General features: G+C 36.9%; 1 protein-coding gene across 1 annotated transcript in view; it reads left to right on the top strand.

Moving 5' to 3' along the window:
* The first annotated feature begins 2,628 nt into the window (after positions 1-2,628).
* The window catches only part of MALRD1 (MAM and LDL receptor class A domain containing 1), a 294,175-nt gene continuing 270,949 nt past the window's right edge, over positions 2,629-25,854 (top strand). Inside the window, exons 1-6 of the mRNA XM_075143913.1 lie at positions 2,629-2,794; positions 6,877-7,017; positions 11,200-11,294; positions 11,373-11,534; positions 16,851-16,944; positions 21,095-21,238. Coding sequence (XP_075000014.1) covers positions 2,629-2,794; positions 6,877-7,017; positions 11,200-11,294; positions 11,373-11,534; positions 16,851-16,944; positions 21,095-21,238 — 802 coding nt within the window. The remainder of the gene's footprint in view (positions 2,795-6,876; positions 7,018-11,199; positions 11,295-11,372; positions 11,535-16,850; positions 16,945-21,094; positions 21,239-25,854) is intronic.

The raw sequence follows: 25,854 nt of genomic DNA on the forward strand, positions 1-25,854 counted from the left end.
TTATTAATGTTTTAGAGCATAATAAAAATGGAAATGGATACTAGCTTCTGCTAAAAATTACTCTCTTACAGAGCTTGTATACAGATTTTATGCTACAGACAGAGCAGGAGAACAGCTTAGAATATTGCAGCAGAAGATTTAAGAAAATGGGAGAAACCTGAAAGACTGGGAAATCCTGTCATTCTGAAGTACAACAACGTGAAGAGGAGTTTTAGAAGATGTAGAGGTAAAGAAGGAATAAGATGAAATATTGTATGTTGGAGAAAATAGATTGGAAAACAAAGCAGCTGAATAGCATAAAACATTTAAGCCTTTACAAATGTAGTAATATGATATATTACATGGAATAATGTTTGGGGTTTTTTTATATAAGCTTCTAATCTAAGCTGTACTTACGGAAGGGAAGCAAGCAATTCAATGATACACATTCTTGATGAACTCTGATATATATATATCAATGAACTCTTAATTAATTTATTAGTAGCTCTGCTTTTCTTCAGGAAGTTTTCCAATCAGCTCTATGGCCTGAGGACAAAACGTTAAAATGAAGCACATAAAATTATGTCCACAGATGGATAGTGATGAAGAGGGTGGAGTTGAACCAAATCAGCTGGAAAATGCTTTCTAGGCAGAACTGAAACCTTTATTACAATAAACGTATATCTGCCTCTGGTGTTGGAGGTAATAGGAAGTTGCATCAGACCTTGGACTGCTAGCCTTCAGGCAATGTTGGAGTAGTAGTCTTTGTACCCTGACAAGAGATTTCTTACATTATGAAAATACAGATCTGCAATGATTGATATGCCTCCAGACATAGGTTGTCTGTTTCTCTTTGTAGATACTATAGCACTTGTGCTTCCTAAGCAGCATACTTTAGTTATAGAGATATACCTTGTCTTAATTCTGCTCACCAGGGCTAACAGGCAAATTGGATGTATGCACAGTGGTGTGTGCATTCCAGTTATTTGATCTTGGGAATTTAAAGGTGAAGAAATCTCCAGAGCATCAGTTACTTATTACAAGCTCTAATCGGGCAATTGTATGATCCTTTTAGTAAAGTAATACAACTCTGCCATAAAAGTAGTTAGATTTTTTTTCATCCCACTTTTAAAGGAGTGCCAGGCTTACATGATTGGCAGCCCAATTTTGTCTAGTTTGCACAGTCATTTGCCATGGGCTAATACTGTCCTTTAACTTTTGCAATCATCTTCTACTTTTCCTGCGATCTCTCTTTCCCCTCCATTTGGGGCATCTAAAGTGCTTAAGGTACTTCATTAATAGCATTTCCCTGTTTTCTTGTGTTGCTAGGCTGAACTAAACAAGTTGATTCCACCTTCTCTCACAAGGTTGGCTTTTTGGACTGGCTGGATATCCCTCCCCATTCTCCCTCCTCAATTTGAAGACCTGACAGAGTCCTTTTGTACGAGGATGTTTTAGTAATGCCCATCTCTGCTGGGTGAGCCCTGATTGGCTTACCATGTAATGCTCTGTAAATCTATTTATACAAGGCAAATACTCTTCTTGACAGCTTAATAAGGAACTGTTGTGTCACCTCTGACCACACACTTTTTCTTCTAAATGCACTATTTCAGAACTAGTCATTACACAAATTATGGGGGCATGGGTGGGGATTATATCTATAACTAAATAACCCTGGACAGAGACTGAATATGTCGGCAAGGTAATATATGAGGGGTTGGTATTGATGGTAGTTTCCCCTAATGATGGATTCCTGCAATGGATGGCAAATTATCATTATTATTTTGACAAATTCTGACTGTGCTTTTTTGTATGATCATATTGTTCACTGTTCATAAGAATACAGATATGGGATCCTAGGTATCTCTAATTTTTTCCTAACCTTGGGAAACACTAGTGGTATCACAAAAAATATGATTTTTCCAGAAAATACAGGAATCAAGTAATTTGGAAAGTATTCATTAATAACCAGTCCATTCATGCATTTATGCAAATTGTGGTGGCAGATTTGATTCCATTAACAACCAGGTACTCTAAAGTAATTCAGTCATTATCTACAGTTGTAGCCCAAGTAAATAGTAAATAGATACCGCTTTTGACTGTCAGCATCATATGTCTATAGGCTTTAATTCTTTCCCTAGATCAGTCACTTACAATCCCTTTGATGCAAAATCAACTTTGAATTTCTCAACTGTTTTCTACATTTGATGCACAAACTCTTCATAAATTTTGTAAGCATTTACCAACTTCTTCTGAGAAAAGAGAGATCTTTATTAATGTTGGTCATTTAGTAATTCTACTCTTTTGTCCTGTTATTTTCTTAGCTAGTATATTTGCAAACTACTGGGCAATAAATCTGGTCAGTAAGTTAATGATATACACTTGACTTGCATAACATGCACCAAAATTTTTTAGTCATAAAACAATGTTATAATTTGGTTAAATATTATCCAAAGACACACCAGGTTGAAAGTCACTGCTTCACAGAAGCCCTATTTCCCTTAAGCTGCAGATTCAGAAAGTGAGGTTCTAAAAACATCTTTCAGGGAGATGTGTGTAAACACAGCTTTTTCAAAGACGCTTTATGACCAATACTAGACAGTTAAAGTAATTCTTTTCCAAGTGAAAGCTTGGATAGTAACACAGCCCATGAACAGATTAATATTCTTCTGTGCATTGTATTGCTTTGCTCTGGTAGATACTCAGTCATCTACAGGAAGTGAATGCCAGTGTTCCCAAGATGGCTCCTCTGCTCCATCTGGGGAACTGTGCATTTTCACGAACCCCTGTGGAGACAGCAGTGATGAGAAACAAGGTAAGTCTCAGTGGGCTTCATCATAAGTGTGATACAGTTTGATAATTAGGGGGGGATTTTTTTTATGTTACAAAAATGTTTTTTTCTCACCCTCTTCTTAATTTGATTTTCTAAGACAGTTTCTTCCTGTTTCAGTTTGATTTTTCCTGCTTAATTTTCAACCTCTACACAGTGCAACTCTTTCATAAATCTTCATATGGATATTGTGTAGCAAAGAAAGTGTTTCTTCATCCACATAAATTCAATGGAGATTTAACAAGTATTACTTTTTTTCCTTAATTTGTGTTAAAATTGTTTGCTGAAATTCAGGTTTAATCCAAAATACCTAGATCAAGGTATAAGCAACAATGACTTTTTTTTTTTTTCAGTCTAGACAAGGGGGGAAATTTTCTTGAAGTCATGAATTGATAATCCTAGCTTAATCTTTGGCACATTCAGAGGCTATAATTACAGTTGCTGCTGTTTCCCTTGAAGGAAAGATCTAAGCAGTAAAAGTGAATTTTAACTGCTAGTGTCTGAGTAAATTTGCATCAGAATATTTCCAGAATACTGTAACACAAAATGATGCTGCAGATGATTTCATATGATGCATAAGATAGTCCTGCTCTTTAAGGATCTTTGTTCTGGAGTACAAAGAAGAGCTTGGATTTATCAAAAATTCTAATTTTAGCTAAAAGCTTATCTAAATTATTCCGCTCACTGTGCAACAAAGGAAGCTACTATATTTGTTGGGTTTTTAAGGTTTAGCTTTAAATTTAGAGTAGATTATCTTTAGATGAGCCTCTGTGTTTCTGTGCACACTGAAAAATGCTAATTAGAGCATGTTAGTGATCATTGAATTCAGCTGAAATCTGTGAGAAAAAGCAGCAGCTTAAATACAGATTCCTTAAATTACAATTGTGTGCCCAGATATATGTTGTTTTTCTTCTTCCAATATGACTTCCTGCTTTATCCAGATACGATGCAGATATCTGTTTGAAACAGGAGTCTTGAATCAACTCTAGGATACTTGCTTTTTGTTCCTCTGCAAATAAGACAATTGTTAAGACTGTATTGGATATCAATACATTTTGTAACTTTATTGTGCTGTAGTAAAATGTATTAAATGCCAATGGCTGAAAATGATGCCTGTTGAATCACCTGATGTGTGACTAACACATCTCAGGTTAGCATTTTTTTTTTTATCACTTGCACAAGAGATGGTTATGCTACGTTTCACTGCATAGCCTTGAAATCCTCATTGTGCTTGGTCTTGATTTCCCTAGAAGAGCATTTCCTCCAGGCAGCACTTTCTATTATGATTGCAGAATACACAGCAAGAGATGCAGTCTTCCATTAATTTTTATGGAGGCTTTTTACACTTGTTTGTTGAGGGAATACTGCTATGGACAAATGCTTATATGAAAGTAGAGAAATTAAAAGTTGCTCCAAAAACTAGTTTAGAAGAATGAGCCTATGGGCTCTGTGAAAGACCTAAATACCAAATAATGTTGTATTTTAAGTATGGATGAGCAAGAGGTGTGGAACTAGGTTCTGAGTGACAGGCTGTGGATGTTGGGGTTGCTTGGATAATGCTCTGCATCACTCCAGGAAAGAAATTAGCTGGCAGACATGAAGATACAGATCAGGGTGTCAAATTGAAGATTCATCCTGCTGCCACCCATTCTTCTGATTTGGGATTATTGCAAAATTATTTTTCTGCTTAGGTTTCAGCTTTCCGATCTCATGTTCATGACAGGTCCCTGCTGTTTTCTCTGGGCTCTACTCAGATTTAAGGACGTTTCTGCACTGAAAATATATCAAAGTTGGAATTTCAGATGATGCATTTTTATCGTCATTTTGGACTTCATATGTGGTTGGTTTGCACTTTGCCACAGCATTGGAAAAGGAGCAGAATAAACCCTACAGTCATTTTTTATCTCTGAACTACTATTGCAAAATATTCACTAGGGGATGAATGATAACTAACTACTCTTAAAAATATTTTGCTCCCAGAATATCCCAAACTGAGATTTTATACGCATGCACACTTGTAGTCTGTTTCTGTGAGAGTTGGAATTTTTCCTTAGAGGTTATTTTAAATATTTGTTTTATTCACAGGAAATTCTGCAAAAAATATCTAGAACATCCCACACATTTCTTCCTTCTGGCCTTTTCCTTTCTAAGTAGTGATCTATCTTTTTAAATCTATCTTCCAGCAAATTTACATTGTTTTTCTTTCAAGTTATATTTTCTATGAAAATGAATATTGCCTTGGAAAATAACCATGAATGATCAAGGATTTTTTTTTTTTAAATTTAAATAGGTACTGTTCTTGCTATTTTGTACATAGTGATTTTTAAATTGTTTTTTCAGCTATGAGAAAATCCCTGAAGAAATATTGAATGTGATTTGGTGCATTTCATGTAACGTGAAGCAGATATGCTTCAGCAGTGTTTGCACTTTTGATGAATCACTGACATGCTTTTCAGCCACTTAAAGAGCTAAGGAATAAAAACAGCAATAAAAAGTTGGTTGATGAATCAGCCAATCTGCACATTATCTTGAGTCTGGAATGTTTAAGTGAATTATATATATTTCCCCCTCTCTCACCTTATACAATTGTTGCAGTAAATTGGTGTGAAAGCCATGAAGTTGGACATCATAGTGTGACTATACATGCTGCAGTTGCAACTTTATTTAAAATGATTAGTGAACTGTGACAATATAGAATAGACCAAAAGCATTAACAGGGGCCCAGGGTGAGCACCAATTTGAGAGGAAGTGCAAAGGCATTGTAACTCTTATGTCTAACCACAATCCTGATTAGAAGGCAGAGTCTTAACCTATCCTCTGCTGTGTAAGAGAAAATGCGGGTGAACCGGAAGTTTCCACAGAGCGCATGAAATCTGGAGACAGTCCCACATACCAGCCATTCCGCTTGGGGTGAAGTTGCAATAAGCTTGCTCTTTACAGATGTATCTGATTAGACTTCTTGTTTTGTTTTGTTTTTTTTTTAAATCCTTCCACCACTACAATACGTGGTTCAAGCAAGGGGGCTGTCCAGCCTGTCAGGCACATGCAAGCTCTTTCATTCAGCTTGGATGTGATGCAAAAAGGGCTGTCTGACACCAGAGCAGAAACAAACATCTGTCCCTCCCTCCCAGTAAGCAATTTATCTGGTTGCATACCGACCTCAAATTCCCTGAGTGAACTGGTACACCAAACAGGGTCCTGTGCCAGAAAGATGTGTTTTGCCTCCCTTTTCTAACCTGTGCTGCCCCATAGGGGAATGTGGAATGGGGATAAGCAGTCCTTCCCCACCACGTTGCTATGTGCACTGGAAGAAATAAGGTCAGAGGAAAGGGAAATGGGGAGACTATGTAATTCTGAGGACTTGTTTCAGCTCTTCTCTGAACAATGTGGTTTCTGCTTTAATGCAACAGCTTAGTAAAGATGATAAGCACTGGTAAACTTTGGAATATGTCAGATGATGAGAGCCTCACCTTTCTGTTATTAGGTCCTGTGGCGTTTCTGGGAATGGGCTTATATTCCAAGTTCCTGAAAAATGCAAGTTGCAAAATCGTGAAATAAACAGTAGTGGAATAAAAAAATATTTTTGCTATCTGGTTATTTCCTGGTGTTAAGTCTTTGTTTTTCTATGCAAGAACCCTAGATAAACAGAGGATATACTGAAATTCTTCAGCCGATAGCTGTATTATATTTTAAGAACAACCTCTACATACAAGCTATGCTAACTTGGACAGTTTCCTACGAGTAGGTAGCTACATGCATTTTTGTGAAGAAAAAAGCATATTGTTATAGTGATATAATATAAATGGACTTGGTTTGGGATTGGTTTGGGGGAGCAGCGGCCTTGGTGGTTTGTTTTGGTTTTTTTTCAATGTTCATTCTCTCTTGTCCCTCTTCCACTGCCCTGTTTCTCTTTGTTCATGATTTAAAAATTCTAGTGGTTCTTACTTTTTTCAGGAGGCCATTCTGAGTGTTTCTGTGTGCTGATTAAATAGCAAGCAATGGTGAGAACATAACCTTTTGCTTCTGTTTTTGAGGGTTTATTTATTTATTTATTTGCTTTGATTCAGGTTCCTCTTGTGAAAAATGTGATTTTGAAACTGATCTATGCAAAGCTCTTCATGAATTGAATTTACAGCCTGGATGGATAAGAAGAAGTGGTCGATCTGGCATGGGACCACCATACTCTGACCACAATGGGAATAACAGTGGTAAGAATCCTCGTGTTCTTTGAAGGAACCATGGTCTCTTACAAATTATGTAGTTGTCTATTTTATTTGCTTAATTTTACTAATTTCTTGATAGTTTAATTTTATTCTGCAGCATGTTTTCTGAGTACTTGTGTCCAGATTTTTAGTTGATTGTAATTACAATAACCCAGAATTCCAGAAAAATAGACAATATTCCAGAAAACAATTCTTGTTATCATGGAGGAGCAAGCAATGAGTCATTAAGAGTTGTGTTTATCTACCTGAGTGACCTTTACCTGTTTTGGAGATATCAGGTGACAATTTCAGTCCTGATGGTTGCAAAGTTTAGAAATTAGTATTGGGTCCCCCATTTTGAGATGTATTTTCATCTCTTCTTGGACCGGTGAATGCCCAGAGTGTGTGTATCTGTTATCTGTGGCTCATATTACTGCTCCAAATATTTTGAGAGAAGATGACTTTAGATCTGGGGACTGGAAGAGCTTTGATAGTCTGTTTGAGCCAGTTCCTCTGTAAATCTTATTACAATTCCACTTTGCATCAAAGACTGTCCCTCAACTAAGTAATTCATTGTCCCTGTCCTCAGACAAAATATGTTCCTTATACTTGTCCAATTGCCAAGTTAACCCTGCTTTCCAAAACCTGGCTTCTTCCTTCTGTAATACATGATTTTCTTCATACCTTTTTAGCTAACTTGAACCAACTTTTTTAGCTGCAGTAAGACTTCTCTTGCTTTCCAAAGCTGTTAGAAAGCTTGTTTGTAAGAAAAGCAAGGAAGGAAGGAAAGAATTTGATGGGGACCTCTAATCTCACAGTAAAGATGTGAGCTGGTTGAAGTAATCATTCCAAACTATTTAATTCTTTTCTCCATATTTTCTGTTACTCTCTTTCCCTTTCTCTCCACCCTCTCCCTCTCACCTCTCCTGTGCACAAGCAGTGCTGCAGCAGCCCTCGGAGCAAGCACCTGAAGGTAGGCATGCAGTGTTGGAGAGTGTACAAGAACATAATTTAGGACAAAAGAGTCGTTATGAGACTGATTAGCTTAGGTGTTTTTCACCTCATTCCCAAACTGTGATTATCTGGGATTGTGGAAATCTGTACCGTTCTGAAACAAGCAGCACCTCCTACACATTACATAAGCTACCAAACAGGTAGAAGTTCCATATAATGATTAAGGTGAATTGGTAGTTTAAAGGTGAATGTATGGAAAACTTGCTTAGAAATCAGCAAAATTATATTGGCACAGAACTTGAAAAATTTTTCATAGAAACAAAATCAACAAAAAAACTCCACTCTACATTTTCCTGCAGGTTCTTATTCCACAGCTGACAATTTTCATGATGCTCTATAGTTAGGAAACTTTATCCATGCGATGTGCTTCTAACAACTTCATTTTTTGCTTGCGTGTAGCATACAAGCACATCCTGCTGTGTGTACTATCCTTCTGAAAATAAGGCTGCTCTTAAATAAATGTTGATTTAAACTGACGTTAGTACAAAAATTTGAGTAACTACCAAAACTTTTTCATAAATACACGTTTTATTTCAAGTATGTAAGTTGTGAAACACTTTATCTTTAAAATAGTAATAGCTCTTCTCATCAAGAAGCAGATAAAAGACAAATACTATGGAAAAAAGTACAGCAAAACCTTGGCTAGAATCAAAATTAATTAACCAGGCAACAGTTTTGCTCTAGTTGAAGTTTCTAGGATTTGTGCTTGATTGGTGGTATACACTGCATGTAGCAAAGACCTGGAAGATATTCTTGCTTATAACCAATAAAAAAGGTTATCCTTATCTTGCAAAGAACTAGTGGAAGGGGAAAATTTAACTTATGCAGACACCCAAAGCCAGCAAAAGATTGAGAAGCATCAACTTCAAGTGTTTGTTACAGAGGAAGCAAACTGTTCAGCCACCTGTATATTCCCATTGACTTGTTTTGGGTGCTCAGTCACGGTATCTGCTCGGTCTGAATTGTGCAGTAGCCATATTAATCTAAGTTATTTTGATCAGATAACAGGACGCTTGAATACTTGTGCCTATTCAGCTTTCTGAAAGGCTGTGTACTCAGATCTGTGAACTGAATGGCTAAGGAGAGTTAAATGTATTTTATTTGGTTATTTCAGTTTTCTACCTGGAGAATGGCTAAACTGTACTTTCATTTTCTGAATGCGGTTCTAATTGCCTAGGAAATATTTATCTCCTTGCGGCAGCTATTCAAGTTTTCCCACTGCTGGTGATTCACAGACTGTGTGATCAGTTTTATGTTGGCTCCTGCTTAAAGACCAGAAATTATATTATATGATGACAACTGAGCAGAGTATGCTTTATGGCAGAGTATTAAACGGAAGAGTTCCTGCCATCAGAATAAGTAGTTGCACACACATCAGCAGAAGAGCAAAGATCACTTGGTAGATGTAATTCCTTTGAAGATTTGTGTAATCATTTACTAGAACCCAACACTTTTTTTAGCTCTGTCTCTTCTCATGGTTCTTATTTTCACTGAAAATGTAGTTGAACAGACTAGTGACAACCACTTTAAAGGAAACATAAAACAAAACACAACCTGTTTTTACTAATTGAAACCTGTTATCTATGCAGAGGTTTAGTGTAAAATCACTGTTCAAAGAATTTCTTAAAATTACTATTTCTGCCCCATCTGTGTAAGACTTAAAATTTCCATGGCAGGTGAAATTTGACCTTGTTTATGAGTCTTAGATACATTTATCTTCAGGGAACTAAAAGAAAAAAGTTCAAAATTTTATGGAAGTTAAAAACTAATGAAACAGATTGGAGTCAGGGATAGGGCTCTGCTGAGGCACGAAGCTATCTGTTGTGGATAGGAAGAATATCCTTGCAGCTGGCAGGCTCTGAAAGTGCTGCCTGAGCTGTCATGAAAGGCCTAAAACCAAGGGGGAGCATGGCCACTGCTCTGGTAGCAGGCTGCAAAGTGCTTCTCGGGGCGGGGGGGGGATTGCTCAGCTGGCTCCAGCGCTGAGCTAGTCTTACCTTTCTTTGTCAGTGACTTACCAGCTGCACGCAAGGATGAGAGGTCAGGGTGGGTAGTTTTATAAATGAAGTATTTAGATGTTCCTACATAGCCTCTGATATTTTGTTCTGTAGTAATCTTTATTTTTAAGACTTCTTTTTTTATTCCTTCAGTCCCACTTTGCTTTTTTCTCCTTTCATTTACATGTTAATGTCAGAGGGCAACAGTTTACCTGACATTTCTTGGAGTTTGGGAAGGAGGAGAGAAGGGAAAGGAATTAAAAAAAAAAAAAAAATCAGTTGAGCTTTCCCCCCCCCCCGCCTTGTGTCCTTTAACATCTAACATCTCTGAAATCTTCATGTTCAGGAAGAGCCAAATTTTGTCAAGCAGTATTTGACATCCTAAAATAGGGTGGTTACCTTCCATCTTTTAGAAGATCTGAAACAATATTGTCAGGAAGAGACACAATCAGTCAAAAGGCATAACAACAACCATATTTCACTGACTTGTTGAGCTGTAACATTTTCAAGTAAAGCAAAGCTTTGATATGGACTTGCTTTGTAAATGGAAAGATAATGGTATCTTCAATGGTAGTGTGGAGATTCTGAAAACAACCCTTTATATTGGGAGCGTGTACAGGGATACCACAATCTCCTCTCTGCAGTGAGGTAATTTTCCGAGCAGCCAAAAAATACACCCATATCCTGTGGAACAGAGGAACAACATAGCCTCCTCTCCCATCTTCTACCACCTCCCTAAAGATTTGAACTGTTGTAATAAATCTGTATTGTTGGTCACAACAGTTTGTTGTTTAGGCATGAAATATGTGATCTATTCAATAATTGGAGTTTAAGCTCTTTGATCAACTTGCTGAGTTAGTCTTACTTTGTCCCAAAATTTTGCATTTTGCACTTATTCTTTGAGTATTCAACCCCTTAGCACATGAAACATTTTGGAACCCTACCTGAAATTTCAGCAGGAACGTGGAGCAATACTATGTCAATATTTTATATGAACAAAAGCTTGGCACACAATGGCTACAAATGTGATATGGATCTTTTCCGGGGAAAAACTTCCAGCTGGCTTTTTCATTATTAATTCATACCTATATGTATGTCTCTTCTTGTTTTACTGTTACATTTTTACATAACTTTTCTCCAAGCTTCTAAGATTTTTTTTTTTAATTCCTTTTAATAGCTTATTTCCTCTCATTGTCCTCTGAAATGCGATCCTCTTCTGCAACTTTAAGGACCAATGTTTTCCTTCCAACTGAGGAAGAACATGTTTGCCAGGTATTTCAATGCATTGTCCTTGTATTTCATTGTTTGTCATAGTACTTCCCTGGAATAATCTGACTTTTTTTGTCCTAGATTACATTTTATTATTGGATCGGTCAAATGAGTGGAACATTGATGGTGGGGCTTCAAAAGCACTCTGAAGATACTGTCACAAACATCTGGCAAGTTTCAGAAGAATTGCAAAATCAGTGGAAAACAAGTACCATCACAATCAATAGCACTGAAAAGTATGAGGTTGGTAAATTGAGATGACTGTAAATTGCGCTTTTTTAATGGTTTATAAATTGTGGTATTTTTAGTAAGTCAAAAGTAAATATTTTGTAAATGGAAAGCATTATCATGAGGTAAAAGAAAAAAAAGCCATTTGGAAGTTAATAGTTGGCATTAACAAATACCGCTTGTTCATATCTCTAGGTGGTATTAAAACTAATGCCAAACCTTAGTTAAACTCTGCATGTGTCTTAAAAAAACAATCAGTCTCTGTCCTGGTTTCGGCTGGGATAGGGTTAAATTTCTTCCTAGTGCTGTGTTTTGGATTTAGTATGAGGAGAATGTTGATAACACACTGATGTTTTCAGTTGTTGCTAAGTGCCCTCCTAGTCCAAGGACAGCTCCCGTGCCTACTGACTGAGCTAGGTACACAAGATGGGAGGGAACATAATCAGGACAGCCAGCCCGCTGGCTAATGGGGTATTCCATACCATGTGACGTCATGCTCAGTATATGAATGGTTAGGCGTGATCCAGGAAGTACCGATCGCTACTTGGTTATCGGTCAGCGCGGGTGGTGAGCAATTGCATTGTGCATCACTCATTTTGTACGTTCTATTATTATTATTATTATTATTTTCCCTTTTCTGTTCTATTAAACTGTCTTTATCTCAACCCACGAGTTTTTCTCACTCTTATCCTTCCGATTCTCTCCCCATACCACTGGGGGGGCGGGGGGAGTAAGCGAGCAGCTGCGTGGTATTTGGCTGCCTGCCAGGTTAAACCACGACAGTCCCTTTGCATCATAAATTATCTTCCTGCCCATAGAAGTAATATACTCAGGATCTTAACTTTCAATACAGTATTCCCTTAGCCTCAATCTAACTGTACAGATAAACTCAAGGTGTAATTTATATAGGAAATATGATTCTTTACTTAGATACTGTTCTATAGATATGCTTCACATGACAAATCCTGTACTTAACTATTCATTGTAGCTTTGAGCCTTTGTCACAGAACACATGCATGTGGTTTTATTTTGCTCAAAGCTGCTGAAAAACAATGCAAGTCTCATAGACTATTTAAATGTTTTTACATCTACATTTACACAAAACATTAGCACAGTAAATGTTACTTAGGGCTATAATATCGTGGATGATGTATACTCACTGTTATGTGTAATACTGGAGGGAAAGTGGGGATCAGAGAAGAAAATCAGAGGCATTTCCTCCTACAGTAGTTACTGTGAAGAGTTGGTTAGCATACAAACCTGAAGGCATGAGAGCACAACCTCATTTCAATAAACCATTTGAGTAACATAATTACTAGACTTCCAGAGGTAACATTGTGGTAAAGCATCCAACAAGATCTGGATTTTTGAAGTAATACTCGCCTGTTCAACCCTGACGGAGAATGTATGTTACGAAATACCTGTACCTAACTCAACACGGGTATCAATGTTGTCACTTGTCAATAACTTACCTCTACCTGATATGAGTGTATGTAGAGCAATACAATGTGAGACTGTACCGGCAGGGTTTACTTCTAGATTTACCTTTTTATCCTTCATATTGTTTAGAAAATTGAGTGAATCTGGGAATGGTTAATATAATATGGCATCATCTTCCTCTAAATTGCTAGATCAAATCCTAATTAGATTATTGCTTGCAACCTTGTTATGCTTTGGCCTCTATAAAGTGAACTGATGGGCACAGTCCAGCTTTAGAGAGGCACGTGTCAAACTTACTGCAGTAATCTTTACAATGGTCTAAAGAAATGTAGCTGGGCACCTCACCAAACCTAGAGCCAGAAGCTGAGCAAACTTTCTTCTTTGGTTGCACGTTTTTCCTCCAGTGACAACTTGCAAGATGCTGGTCATACAAGTGAATACAATTCACTTGCCCTTTTGTACTTGTTCTTTTGATATGATAAGATCTTTAGCCTACAGGGCTACCTGTGGCATTTTTCAAGATAAAATTTTGATGATTAAAGTTTCTATGGAAAAAAATGGATGGGAAAAAAATACTTTTTTGGGGGTGTAGAAATCTCTTTGAAACAGGGTGCTTGTGTATTTTTGTCAATTTTGCAAGCACGTTTGAAGTGAGATTTTAATTAAAATCAACCTCCGCTTCTTATTTTCTTTGCTCATTTTGATGTTGACTATTTAATACTTTTGTCTCTTCCTACTAAAAAAAAAAAAAGTCTTGATTATCTTTATGGGAGAGTCAGTTTGGTTTTGGCTTTCAAACATCTCCACCTGTAGGGAATTCTGAAATACAAAGATTACCACTGCTTTAATTACTCAACAGACCACAAGCTCCATATGTCTCATTTGGCTGGGTTTTGGAGAACTGTATCATGGTTTGCTCTCCTAAACTACTTTCCCCCTGTTCTAGTGAGAACAAATTTCTGTCTCCCAGACTTCATTAAAGGAAATGGTTCTGGGCTTGGGGTTCACTTCTGTCTTTGTGCTTCATTCCTGTGTTTTACCTTGGGCTTTGTTGCTGCACTGGGAATCTGTCCCCATGGCTGCACTTGCCAGGGAAGCCCAGCCTGTGTTAGATCCCACCTGCATTCCCACTACAGCTTTCCTTGCCACTAATGGAGCTGCAATGTTAATTTGTTCTGACGGCCATAGATATTGCATATTTAGGCAGCATTTGTTAATTACAGTTATGAGCAAATAGTGTCATTAAGTAGACATTTTCATTACAGATTTTTGGACTGAAGGAGCTCTAGACTTTGCTTGAGAGGGAAAACTGAACAACTTCTTGCTCAGATAAATGTGGATGGGAGTCAGTTTGGTTATTATCAGAGGAGGGTAAATGGGTATCTCTGCTGGATAAAACCTGGCTAATCTTTTTTTAGACCCGAGAGCAGCTGGAGGCATCTAGCATGATTTTCTGTCATCTGGAAGTGGGAAAGTTAAGACATGATGAAGATAAAAATAGAACTGACACTTTTCTAGAGAGATGGGTTCAGAGTTGCAGCACTGACTCTGCTCCTAGTTCAGTCAGTAGTAAACCTGTCCTAGACTTCAGGGCATCTGACTCCCCTCTTGTAGTCGAACACTTTTAGCTGTTTTCTTTTATCATTGGAGAAACTTTCCAGGGTGTTCAGAATACCAGGATGTGTTGAATGTCTACAACGTCAGTCAGCAAGGAGCTCTTTGTAGAGACATTGATAACATATACATTTAAAACAAGCCTCTCAAATCCATGCTTCTTATTATATTGACCAAGTAAACAAACTGTTCATGATGAGGAGACACAAGTTGTTGAATACTTTGTGTGCTCCAATGGAATATGAACTTGAAGCCACCTCTGATTTTGCACCAGCAAAGTGAGATAACACCTCTTTAGCATTGTCTAAATCACTTTGTCTCACTTAAAAATAAAATCTGACTATGAAGCCCTAACTGCAAGCTGTATATAAATACATATTATAAATGAAGTTATTAATAACTAGATTTTGACTTCACAATGAAAAATCACTGTGAAAAGGTCAAATATTTATCAAATCCTTGATATTAAATAATATTTCTTGTGTTTCTAATTACAAAACAGTGCACTGGATTACACTGAAACTGTGTAATCATAGAAACGGATAATATGAATATACTATTTGTCCTTCTACTGGTGATGTCACCAAAGTACACATTAACTATACATGTTGTTGCAGCAACATTCAACAATTCAAAATACTGTTTTCTGAAACAAATAAAATGAACAAATTTCCAAGGTACTGCATTTCAGTCATATAAACCTATTATTGAATGTGATATGATGCCATTAATATTTAGTGTGACATAGTTATTCTTTCCAAGTAGATATCAACATGAAATGATATAAACATCATTATATCAAAAGAATTTTAAAAAACCCCTTATATCAGGATTAACCCTGTTCCTTCAAAACTTCTGGTTTTCAATGAACTGCATTCTTTCCATTGTGCTACAACTGATCGAAGAAGTTGTTTCATAACAATACTATATTAGAAAATGCTGTTGTCCATGTGTCTGCTAACAATGGTCTTCATGGAATAATTGCCAGGGAAAGTGGTTACTAGCCATCCTTCTCTTTGCTGTGTTAAAAAAAAAAAAAAGTATATGTGTATATATATAAATAAAGTAGACATGGATTTCTCACTGGTGATATGGCAGATAACATTACACTTCTCTCTGGTTGTATAATGCCAGGATAATTTGACTTTATAGGCTGCCACACTTCTTGTGCAGTTCAACTACAGCTTAAGAAAAACAAATGAACAAACAAAACCCCCAAAACTCCACCCCCCCCCCCAAAAAAAAACCCAACTGATAAGATAGTGGTCATATCCTTTGCTGAGTTGTGTCATCCTGTACAGTGGAATACTGTACTCTTAATGATAATTTATAGGATAAATGCAGGTTTTCCGCAACGATCTCTTAAACTATACACAAAATTGCCCCTGAACACTAAAGATAATTTTTGAAAACTTATTATCTAGCCAACACTGTACATTCATTATTAAGAGCTAGAATGTACCTCTAGGTAGATTGTGTCTCCAGGACTCTGGAAAAGCCTGGAGCTGTAACGTCTCAAGATATGGCTAGGGAATAATGTAAGGAATGTTATTCATATGATTGATTTGTTGGGTTGTTTTGAATGGTGTGGTTTTTGTTGGGTTTTCCCAAGGACTGTGGTTAATCAGTCCCCTTCTACACCACTGCAGAAACACTGTGGCAGTCTCTACATTTACAAATGTAGATTGAAATCTGCCCTTACTATGGAAATGTAAAATATTTGTAACTTCTTGTGAATACAAGACTGTTAGGGAAAAAAAAAAATCACTGTTGTAACATTAGAGCAGAATAACTGTTGACCAAGTGCTCCTCAAGGTTTGTTTTGGTTAAAAACTTGAAAGGTTTCTGATTAATTAAAAGGCTTGTTGCTCTGACTTTGCTCCAGTTCTCTGGTAAATTCTGAAAACAACTAGAAAAGGTTCATTTCCAGTCTCTGGTGGAATAATGGCTTGATAAAATACAAAATCCTTTGTATTTCTTAACTGTCGTGATCCTTGCTTAGATTTTACTGTATTTTATTGTGGTTTTCAAATCCTCCCTGTTAAATGCTACTTCACTCTTGAGTTAGATGATTAGACTGTATATCTGTGCTGACAAACCACAGATATGTGCAAAAGCCAGGATGGTAACCCTCCAAAATTGTTAAGTGCATGATTTGAGTTCTCATATTTCTAATAGAAACTCTATGGACTAGACTGGCATATCTTGGAAGTTTTTTCTCTTGTCTGTGACACTGGTAAATGTCATTTCTTCTTGATTTGCTGTTAATCTCTGCAGGTTATTTTTGGGGGGATGATGGAGACCCAGAGACAAGACGAAACTGTTGCCATCGATGATATTACTTTCAGTGAAGGATGTTCTCTGGCATGTGGTAAGAATACCTGTTTTTCAGGAGACATCATTTTACTTTGTCTTTCCCTTGGATTAGAAGAGAAAACACAAAGGAAAGCCTTTTGGTATTCAAAGGCTTTCTTAACTCCATAAGTTTTTTCATCTGGCTCAATTTCATTCCTCTAAACCATCTTCTGACATCTAAACACAGTTACAAAGAATGACAATAAATACCTTAAGAAATCTGGTACAGTATAAATGTAGCTTCCTGCAGCCAGGAGAGCACTAAGGCTTCAGTGTGCAGAAAAGATCTACTGTTTTTGGCCAAAGAATTGATGTGTTCAGCCAGCTCAGGAAAAGGTTTGGAGCTGACTTTAGGGAGATTCCCTAGGCACTTGTGCGTATTTTTAAATGTGTGAAGGTCCTGATCCTCAGCTGTGTAGTGAGGCTATTTTTTTCTGCTCTGCTACATCCAAGAGCTGTAATGTTAGGCTAGTCAGCTCTGCAGCCAGACCATCCCTGCATGTCGAGATTTTTTAGCAAAACATTTCCTATTTCTCTTTTTAACCCAACGTATTTTCATGGGAGAGGAATATTACCCACTCTAGCATAAATTATATTGCTTGTTGCTCTGTATTACACAAGAGCATTGCACTGTGGCACCTGTATCATATCCCCAGGTGAGCACAGTCCTGATTCAAAACACCTCCTTTGTTTTCCTTCCTCTGAGTGGTAGCATAGGCACTGAGGGTTTGGTCTTTAAATTTAACGTGGGGTATAGAATGCAGTGTTTGACACAGACCAAACCAGGTTACATGATTGATTTTGTCTACTGTGGTCTAAAATAAAGCTCTCTAGATTTCCCAGTAGGAAATACTATTGAAAATAGATGCACATGGTTATTAACATTATTAGAGTGCTGAGCAATTGTAGGCAGATCACAGTAAGAGCAAGATATAAATCCTAGTGTAATGATTCAGGCAGGCATACATATTTATTTCAAAGGGGATCTATATTGGGGAAATGAAGTTCCAGGAGACTAAACTTGGTCATGTAAGTATCTCCATGTTTCAGCTTTCTTACAATGCAGAAATATAGAAGCAAATGGTATACAAATATTTTCATTCCAGGGCCCATCTTGCTTTTCTGTTTTGTAGAGGTTTTCTAGCAGTACTTCTTAAATGAGCAAGGATGTTAATTTAAAACTTTGGGCATGCTTGTCTATGAACTCAGGTAAGTTTACAATGTGCTTTCTTTGAAAAAATGAATTTGAAACTGAAAATGGAAAGAGGACAAATGTGTGATTCTCCCAACTTCTTTCTGTGTTTTGGAGGCTTTCTGCAGATGAAAGAGCATGTTTAAAATGGAAAAAAATGCATTGCTAGATTCTAGCAACCTATGTAATTGCTTAACCAGTTCCCACAGGAGGATATAAATCTCTCTGTACAAATATATTGGCTTTTTTCATAAACAAAGTGCTTCTAAAGCAAAGAAAAATGAAAAAAAAATCAGTTATAGAGATGAAACACTGTCTCAAAGAGATGAAAAAATCAAAAATTGAAACAGAAACAGGGTGTACTCACCAGAACTTATAAATCTAGGTGTTAAACTTACCTTACATGGCAGCTGTTGAAGTACACAGTGTGGCATACAGATTGAGCTGCCGCATTGTTAAGTACTTCAGGTATATTCTAGTAAGAGCCAGTTCTTATCCTGTGCTTCCCTATTAGGAAAAGTCAGCTTCATTAGGTGACATCTAAATTGCTCACAGCAGCCAAAAACAGGGTCAAAGGATCTCAGTTTTCTCCCTGAAAGAGGAATTCTAATACTGAACATTTTCCAGTAATTAAAAAAAAAGGTCAGATTAATGGTTGTTTGAATTTGAAATAATTTTTTCTCTAATACTTATGGAATGTCTGGATAAGATGACTTTAAATGAAGACCACTTTAACTGCATGAAATTTGTAGTTAAAATTTGCATTTTTGATGTACCCTTCATGATTTTTAATCCCAGTGTAAACGCATATAAGAAATGACGTGTGCATTTGTACTCATTAGCATGACTGTGCTTTTAGGGTCATGAGTAAAATAGCTTAAGTATTTGTGCTTTCAGGAGTTTCTTGATACAAACTGTGATGGCTAAATACAAATGTAGTTTCATTAAGTTTTAAGTTTTTTCTTCTCTTATCTCCTTCCCCGTCTCCGAAACTGCCCCCATTCAGTCTCTTGTCCAGTTCTGCTAGACAGTAAACTTAATGCATTTAAAAAAACACCGACTAAAACCTATCTTCAGTATAGCAATTTAAGATACTCTACAGTTTGTAGTTTTCCCAACAGCTGCCAAATTGTTTCAGTTATCACTCAAAAACACCACAGCTTTTTATTATACAATTGCATATGTACTGCAGAAAAAAATATTTTAGCTGTCAAATAGAAAATATTAAAGTTATGCTCTAAAACATACGTAATACAAAATCTCCTTTAATTATACCTTTAGTAGAGCTTCTATTCAAAGGCTTCATATTCTTACCCCAGTGTCTCATTGCCCTGCAGAACTCCCTCTTGACTCCTGATGAATTATGTATGTGAAGAACTCTGTTTATGTTAATACTTCCGATGATGGGGCATCCACAACTTCTCTGGGCAACTTGTTCCAGTGCCTCACCACCATCATCGTAAAAAAATTTCTTCCTTATATGCAATCTAAATCTACTCTCTTTCAGCTTAAAACCATTGCCCCTTTTCCTCTCACTACAGACCTTGGTAAAAAGTCTCTCTCCATCCTTCTTATAAGCCTCCTTTAAGTATTGAAAGGCCAAAAGGTCTCCCCAGAGCCTTCTCTTCTCTAGGCTGAACAACTCCAACTCTCTCAGCCTTTCTTCATAGGAGAGGTATTCCAGCCCTCTGGTCATTTTTGTGGCCCTCTTCTGGACCCACTCTAATAGGTCCATGTCTTTCTTATGCCAGGGACCCCAGAACTGGATGAAGTACTCCAGGTGGGTCTCACGAGAGCAGAGTAGAGGGGAAGAATCACCTCCATTGACTTGCTGGCCACACTTCTTTTTATGCAGCCCAGGATGCGATTGGCTTTCTGGGCTGCAAGTGCACATTGCCGGCTCATGTCCAATTTTTCACCCACCAATATCCCCACGTCCTTCTCTGCAGGGCTGTTCCTGATCAATTAATCCCCCAGTATGTACTAATAATGCTGATTGCCCTGACCCAGGATCTTGAACGTGAACTTGTTGAACTTCATCAGGTTTACATGGGCCTGCTCCTCAAGCCTGTCAAGGTCCCTCTGGATGGCATCCCTTCCCTCTAGCGTACCAACTGTACCACTCAGCTTGGCGTCATCTGCAAACTTGCTGAGGGTACATTCAGTCCCACTATCTACGTCATAATGAAGATATTTAACTGTATTCATCCCCATACGGACCCTTGAGGGATACCACTCGTTACTGGTTTCCAAATGGACATTGAACCATTGACTGTAACTCTTTGGACATGGCCATCCAGCCAATTCCCTATCCATCTCACAGTCCATCCACCAAACCCATCTCTCTCCAATTTAGAGGTAAGAATGTTGTGGGGGACTATATCAAAAGCCTTCTAGAATTCCAGGTAGATGGCATCTATAGCTCTTCCCTTGTCCACTGATGCTGTCACTCCATTGTAGAAGGCCACTAGATTAGTCAGGCATGATTTACCCTTAAAAAGTTCTTGAAAATATGTGGTGATGTATTCAGAAACTTTTTGGCTCTAAAAAGAAGCATCCTGTTGCAAGTATTATGGAGATGATGCTGAGTTTAACCTCTCAGTTAGAAGTGATCTTTCTGTAGCTATTCTCTAGAAAATTAAATAGATATTTCTTGTTATGACATGTCATTTTTTATGTTTCCTGGCAACTCTCTCTGCGGAAGTGGATTCATGAGCGTTGCAATGACTGGTTAACATAAATAGCACTCCATTGCTCTGAAAGAAGCATCCAGAAGTGAATGATTTTTTAAAATGGTATCGTTAAAGATGGCAGCCTGAAATACTAGGCAGCACGTAGTGATACACGCTTTCGAAGTAACCAGAGACAGAAATGCTGTCAAAGCCATTTAAGAAGCGTATGTTTCTAATGGGAAGCCGTCTCATAAGTAATGACTCCTTAAGAAGTTAAGTGATTGTTTTTCTTTGTCTTTTAGCACCGCAGACTTCCAGTTTTGAGCTTGATATTTGCGAGTGGCATTCAGATCACTCTGCTGAACCTGCTATGTGGGCACGACTGCAAGCCTGGCACAAGATTGCCTCCTGTTCCTTCCTGAAAGATTGGAACAACAATACTGAAGGTGGGAAATTTAAGTTAATGCACAATTACCAGCTGTCATGAAGAATGTGGTGCTTTTTTGGACAAGGTGGTGACCCAATGTAGAAACAGAACAAAAACATGAAAAGTAATTGTATGTATTTTGTACTTAAATTAGCTTTTGACTGACCATTTGGTAAGGGTGCTATGAACACAGATGCTGGTAAAACACAAAAGATTTTAATATAAGAATAATTGTTTTATTCTCCAGTTAATTCTCTGTATGAGATCTATGCAACAATTTGGTGAAATTAAATGAAATCCGTCTAAGCCCACAACACTTGGGTGTGTTTTTTCTGTTTTGTTTTGGTTTTGACACTTGGCAGTTTTACTTGGCTAGTACTATTATGTTTGAGCCCACAGTCAGGAATTTCACTTTAAACCTTTAATTAGGGGAGCTGTAGAGAAACATTTATTATACAAAATAGTTTATTACTCTTAAAAACAATAAAATTAACCCAGTTGCAATTTTCAGAAGTAAACAACAGCACTTATTTTTTAAGTCACTGTGTAGTGCTTGTCTATGGGTTTATGGGAAAGGTTTTTGAAAGCTTAATGGATATAAGTGTCCAAGTGTTATAATGTGAAATGGAATCACCTTGCCAGCAAAGTGTTTGGCTTGTCTACTGAGACTGTCTTCAAAGGGGTTAAGTAGCACTAGTTGTAATAGTATAATTTGTGATGTAGCTTTGAAGAATGGATAGAGTGGAGATTACTGCTTGAACTTTGAGCCTGCAGAAATGGACTACATCTCATTGATAGCAGCAGAATGAATGTTTAGATATTGTTTTCATTTTAGAAATATTTTTAAAGTAAATTTTAGCATGCATTTCAACACACTCTAGTAACTATAAGTCAAATTATAATGGAATAGCAACCAAAAGTGCTAAAGACACTTAACATTGTTAAGATGAATTTTTGCATGTAAAATTTATGTACAACAGAAAGCATATAGACTAGTAAAGCAGATTTTTTTCTCATCTTTAAAAAAAAAAAAAAAAGAAAGAAAGAATGAAAAGAAGTCACACCACCTTTCAATTTCCACTGGGATGTCTAACAAAAATGAGACTTTTCATTTGATTTTATTTTAAACATCTCCCTGAAAGGTGTTATATCAGTGCCATACCTTAAGATAGCTCAGGGGCTAGTAATGGATATGGATTTCCCTTTTATGGCAATATTGTGCTAACAGAAAAGATACTGAGATTCTGTAAGTGGCTTTTACAGGACCTGGTCATAAGTAATGTCTATTGAAACAGAACGCATTTTGAAATGTCTATTGTATGGGTGCTTGGGCATTATTGTATAAATAGGCACAGGTAGTTGAGTAGGCTGAACGTATAACACAAACAACTGCTTGGGGACATTCCCCATTTCTATGTCATAAAGGAAAAAAGAAAATGTGAGAAGAAATAAGTGTCAAAACAACACACAGAATTTAATTCATCATTAACATTGGAAAGTATTGAAAAATCTGAACTATGATCGCTCACCTCTCAATACATTCAGTATTTCTATTCATGCAGATTTGTTGAGGCATAAATGAAGAGATTGAATATTAAGTAAAATTCTAAAAACTAAATAAATGGTGTGCAAACTGCAAAAATGCCATGCTTGAGGGCTCAAACTTGCCATGCAAGTAGAGCTTCACTAAGCTTTAGTTTCTGATTTTGATCAAAGCTTTCACTAGTATAAATAGAAGAGAGGTAAGAAACTAAATTATAAAGCAGAGGTCTAGACAATTATATTTATAAAGAAAGGATTGCTTATAGGCTTTGAATAATCCTCCTTTCCTGGTATTCTTAAATTCAGTAAAATACTTTCTGTCCTTGGAGGACTTTTTTTCTTTGTTCTTTTATTGCTTCTTTTCTCCAGTGTTGTATTGTAGGCACCTTCTCTATAACTTTTCCTCTTAATTTCTCTGGTGTCAAAAGTTCTTACAGAGGTTTTATATTCCCCTGCAATACAGTTCAGAAAATACTTTTTTTGTTGTTTTCTTTATTGATATTTCCAGCATGCTATGTAGTTTCCATAGTTCATTCTTCTTACATTGGATTACTCTAGTTTCCTACATCTGGGGTAACACTTATTTAATAAGAAACTAATGAAACCAGTTCTCTGCATAATAAAAATAAAGATTATGAGATACAGAAAGAAATCAAAGGAAGTGCCATGGCTTTTAAACCAAACATTTCAGATAACTAATGATAAAAATCCCTCCAGTAAAAACAGCCAAATCATTAGATTATGTATTTTTGTTACATTACTCTTTTTTCTCTTTTTTTTTCCTTCGAGATTTCATCCATGACTTGTGAATTCATGAAAATTCACCTTCAAAGAGTAGAAACAATGGCAGTTCAGATTTTACCTCTTCTTTCCTCAAAATGGTTGAGTGGAAAAGTTGCAGGGAATTGGTTCAGAGACTGAACAGTTCTCTGATGGGGAAGAGAACTTGCCAGAAAAGGAAAAGTCCTGCTCTGTGGCTCAGTTTTAACTGAAGGCTCAGTTGTTACTCTAAAACTAGTAGCATAGATTCAAAGTCATGTAGTTTGTGAAATAAAAAAACATGGATTAAAGCAGAAGAAGTGACAAAAGATTTGAGTCAGAAAATGGTTAATATGGAGCCAAGAAGATAAATACTTATAGTCTTTGAGTTTTAAGCACAGCAGGATACAGGCAGGTTCACCAGCCCACCCCAGCTCTAAGAAGACACCAGGCCACATCAGCAGTAAGTTGTAAGCTCTGCTTCTGGTTGGGCTCCATTGCAGTCAGTGGCTGATCTTTCTGCAGGACTCCAAGATTTTGCTTACGACTAAAAACATGGGAAAGATTGGCACTTGAGAAACAGAAAGTCATGAAAATTCAAGAGAACAAGACGTACAGAAGGTCAGAGCATAAACACAGTAATATGCTATGCAATGTATTGGACTGAGGGAAATTCAGACCTTAGAGAAGAGCTGCAAAGTTGTAACAAATGAAAGAAAAACGTTCCCAATACCATTAATCTTTGGAAAGCTACTCAATAAACGTTGGCTACAGACAATTAAAAAAAAAAGTTTCCTGAAAGAGGGGAAACAAGTACTTTAGCATAGTTTATTGCCTGTCCAGTTAAGCTGACATGGTTCTGTTTTTATAGGCTATAGAGAAGAGGGAAAAAATAATAATAAAAAAATCAGTATTTTCAGGACAGGCATTTCTGGAGTCTTCTTTTCTGAAAGTAGGCCTCAATTTGTCTCAGAAACATTCACAATACTTGCATAAAACTTGTTCCCCAAAGAACAGTCAGTATCCCTTGTGGACACATGATCGTTCTGGATGTTTCATAGAACTTTTGTTTATCTAGTACTGTTCACTTGCTTTCTTATCTAAAAATTGTCAACTCCATTTTGCCCTGTTTTTAAAGATTCAGGAACTTAAGCTGAAAGAGGGAAAAGAATGTTAATTATCATTAGGCTCAGAAAATAAAATTGGTTGGTTTTATAATGGCATCAGAGAATTCTGAAGTTACATAAAGAACCAGTAGTGTAAATTCTAATGTTGATGCATATTTCTCTTCTGCACAAGGCAGCAGCCATAGAAGTGTAGATGCTTTGTTGACCTCTGTCAAACAGAATGCTGGATTAAATCTATGTTTCCTTATATGAAGGTTAGTCGCTGTGGCATGAAATTACAAACCTAATTCTAATGAAATTGCAACCACGTATTTCAGTGTAAAACGTTGCATAACACAAAGAGTAAACTGGCAACAAACGGAAAAGGATGTGGTCCCTTATAAAAACAAACATTTTCCTTGTGAAATGACACTTTCTCCCTTCAGCTTGCAATAAACTGTGTAACACCTGCATTTGAGGTGTTGTATTTAGAGACATGAACACAGAACCAGCAGACTTAAGACCTTTAATCAGTCCTTGTTTATTATTTTAATAGCTGCTTCAGAAGGCAGCAAAATATTCAGTGACTCAGAGGGGGGGAAAAAAGACCCGATATATTTGGTAAATAGTATTTAGCCTTTTTATTTCTGACAAATACAAGACACTGTTGAGGGGATAGAGTACTCTTTTAGATCTCTGTAGGAATGCTTTTTAAGGGGCAGTAGGTCAAGAAGAGTACAAATTGCTTTTCTGCTTCAGATGGAGAGACAATATGCTTCCAACATTTTGTTACAGAAATTCTGGCTGAGAAGTAAAGACCTTGATTACATGGTGGAGATGCCTCCTGCAGCAGTAAGGCAGAATACTTCCCCCGCCACCTTCCTTTTTTTTTTTTTTTTTTTAATTTTTGAAGAGTCTACAGCAGTATTACTGTAAAAAGCATATTTTCTGGAAACCCTAGTGGAAGAAAGAAGAAAGCCCAGTTTCCGAATATATTTGCAATTAGGTATTGAATGATTGTAAATATAAGGAGGCTTTTAACATACAAAGTAACAACTTCAAGATACTATCAACTGATGTAATTCTCGGTTGCTGGGGCTATCTGTGAGTCAAATGAAGATGTATATCTATCTTTTTAATAGGAAACGCTTACATGACATCCAAGTCACATCATCAGCATGATGATCAGATTCCATTGCTGCTGGGATAGGTCCATGGTTTAATTACA

The sequence above is a fragment of the Calonectris borealis genome, chromosome 2, assembly GCF_964195595.1.
Source record: "Calonectris borealis chromosome 2, bCalBor7.hap1.2, whole genome shotgun sequence".
Lineage (NCBI taxonomy): Eukaryota > Metazoa > Chordata > Aves > Procellariiformes > Procellariidae > Calonectris > Calonectris borealis.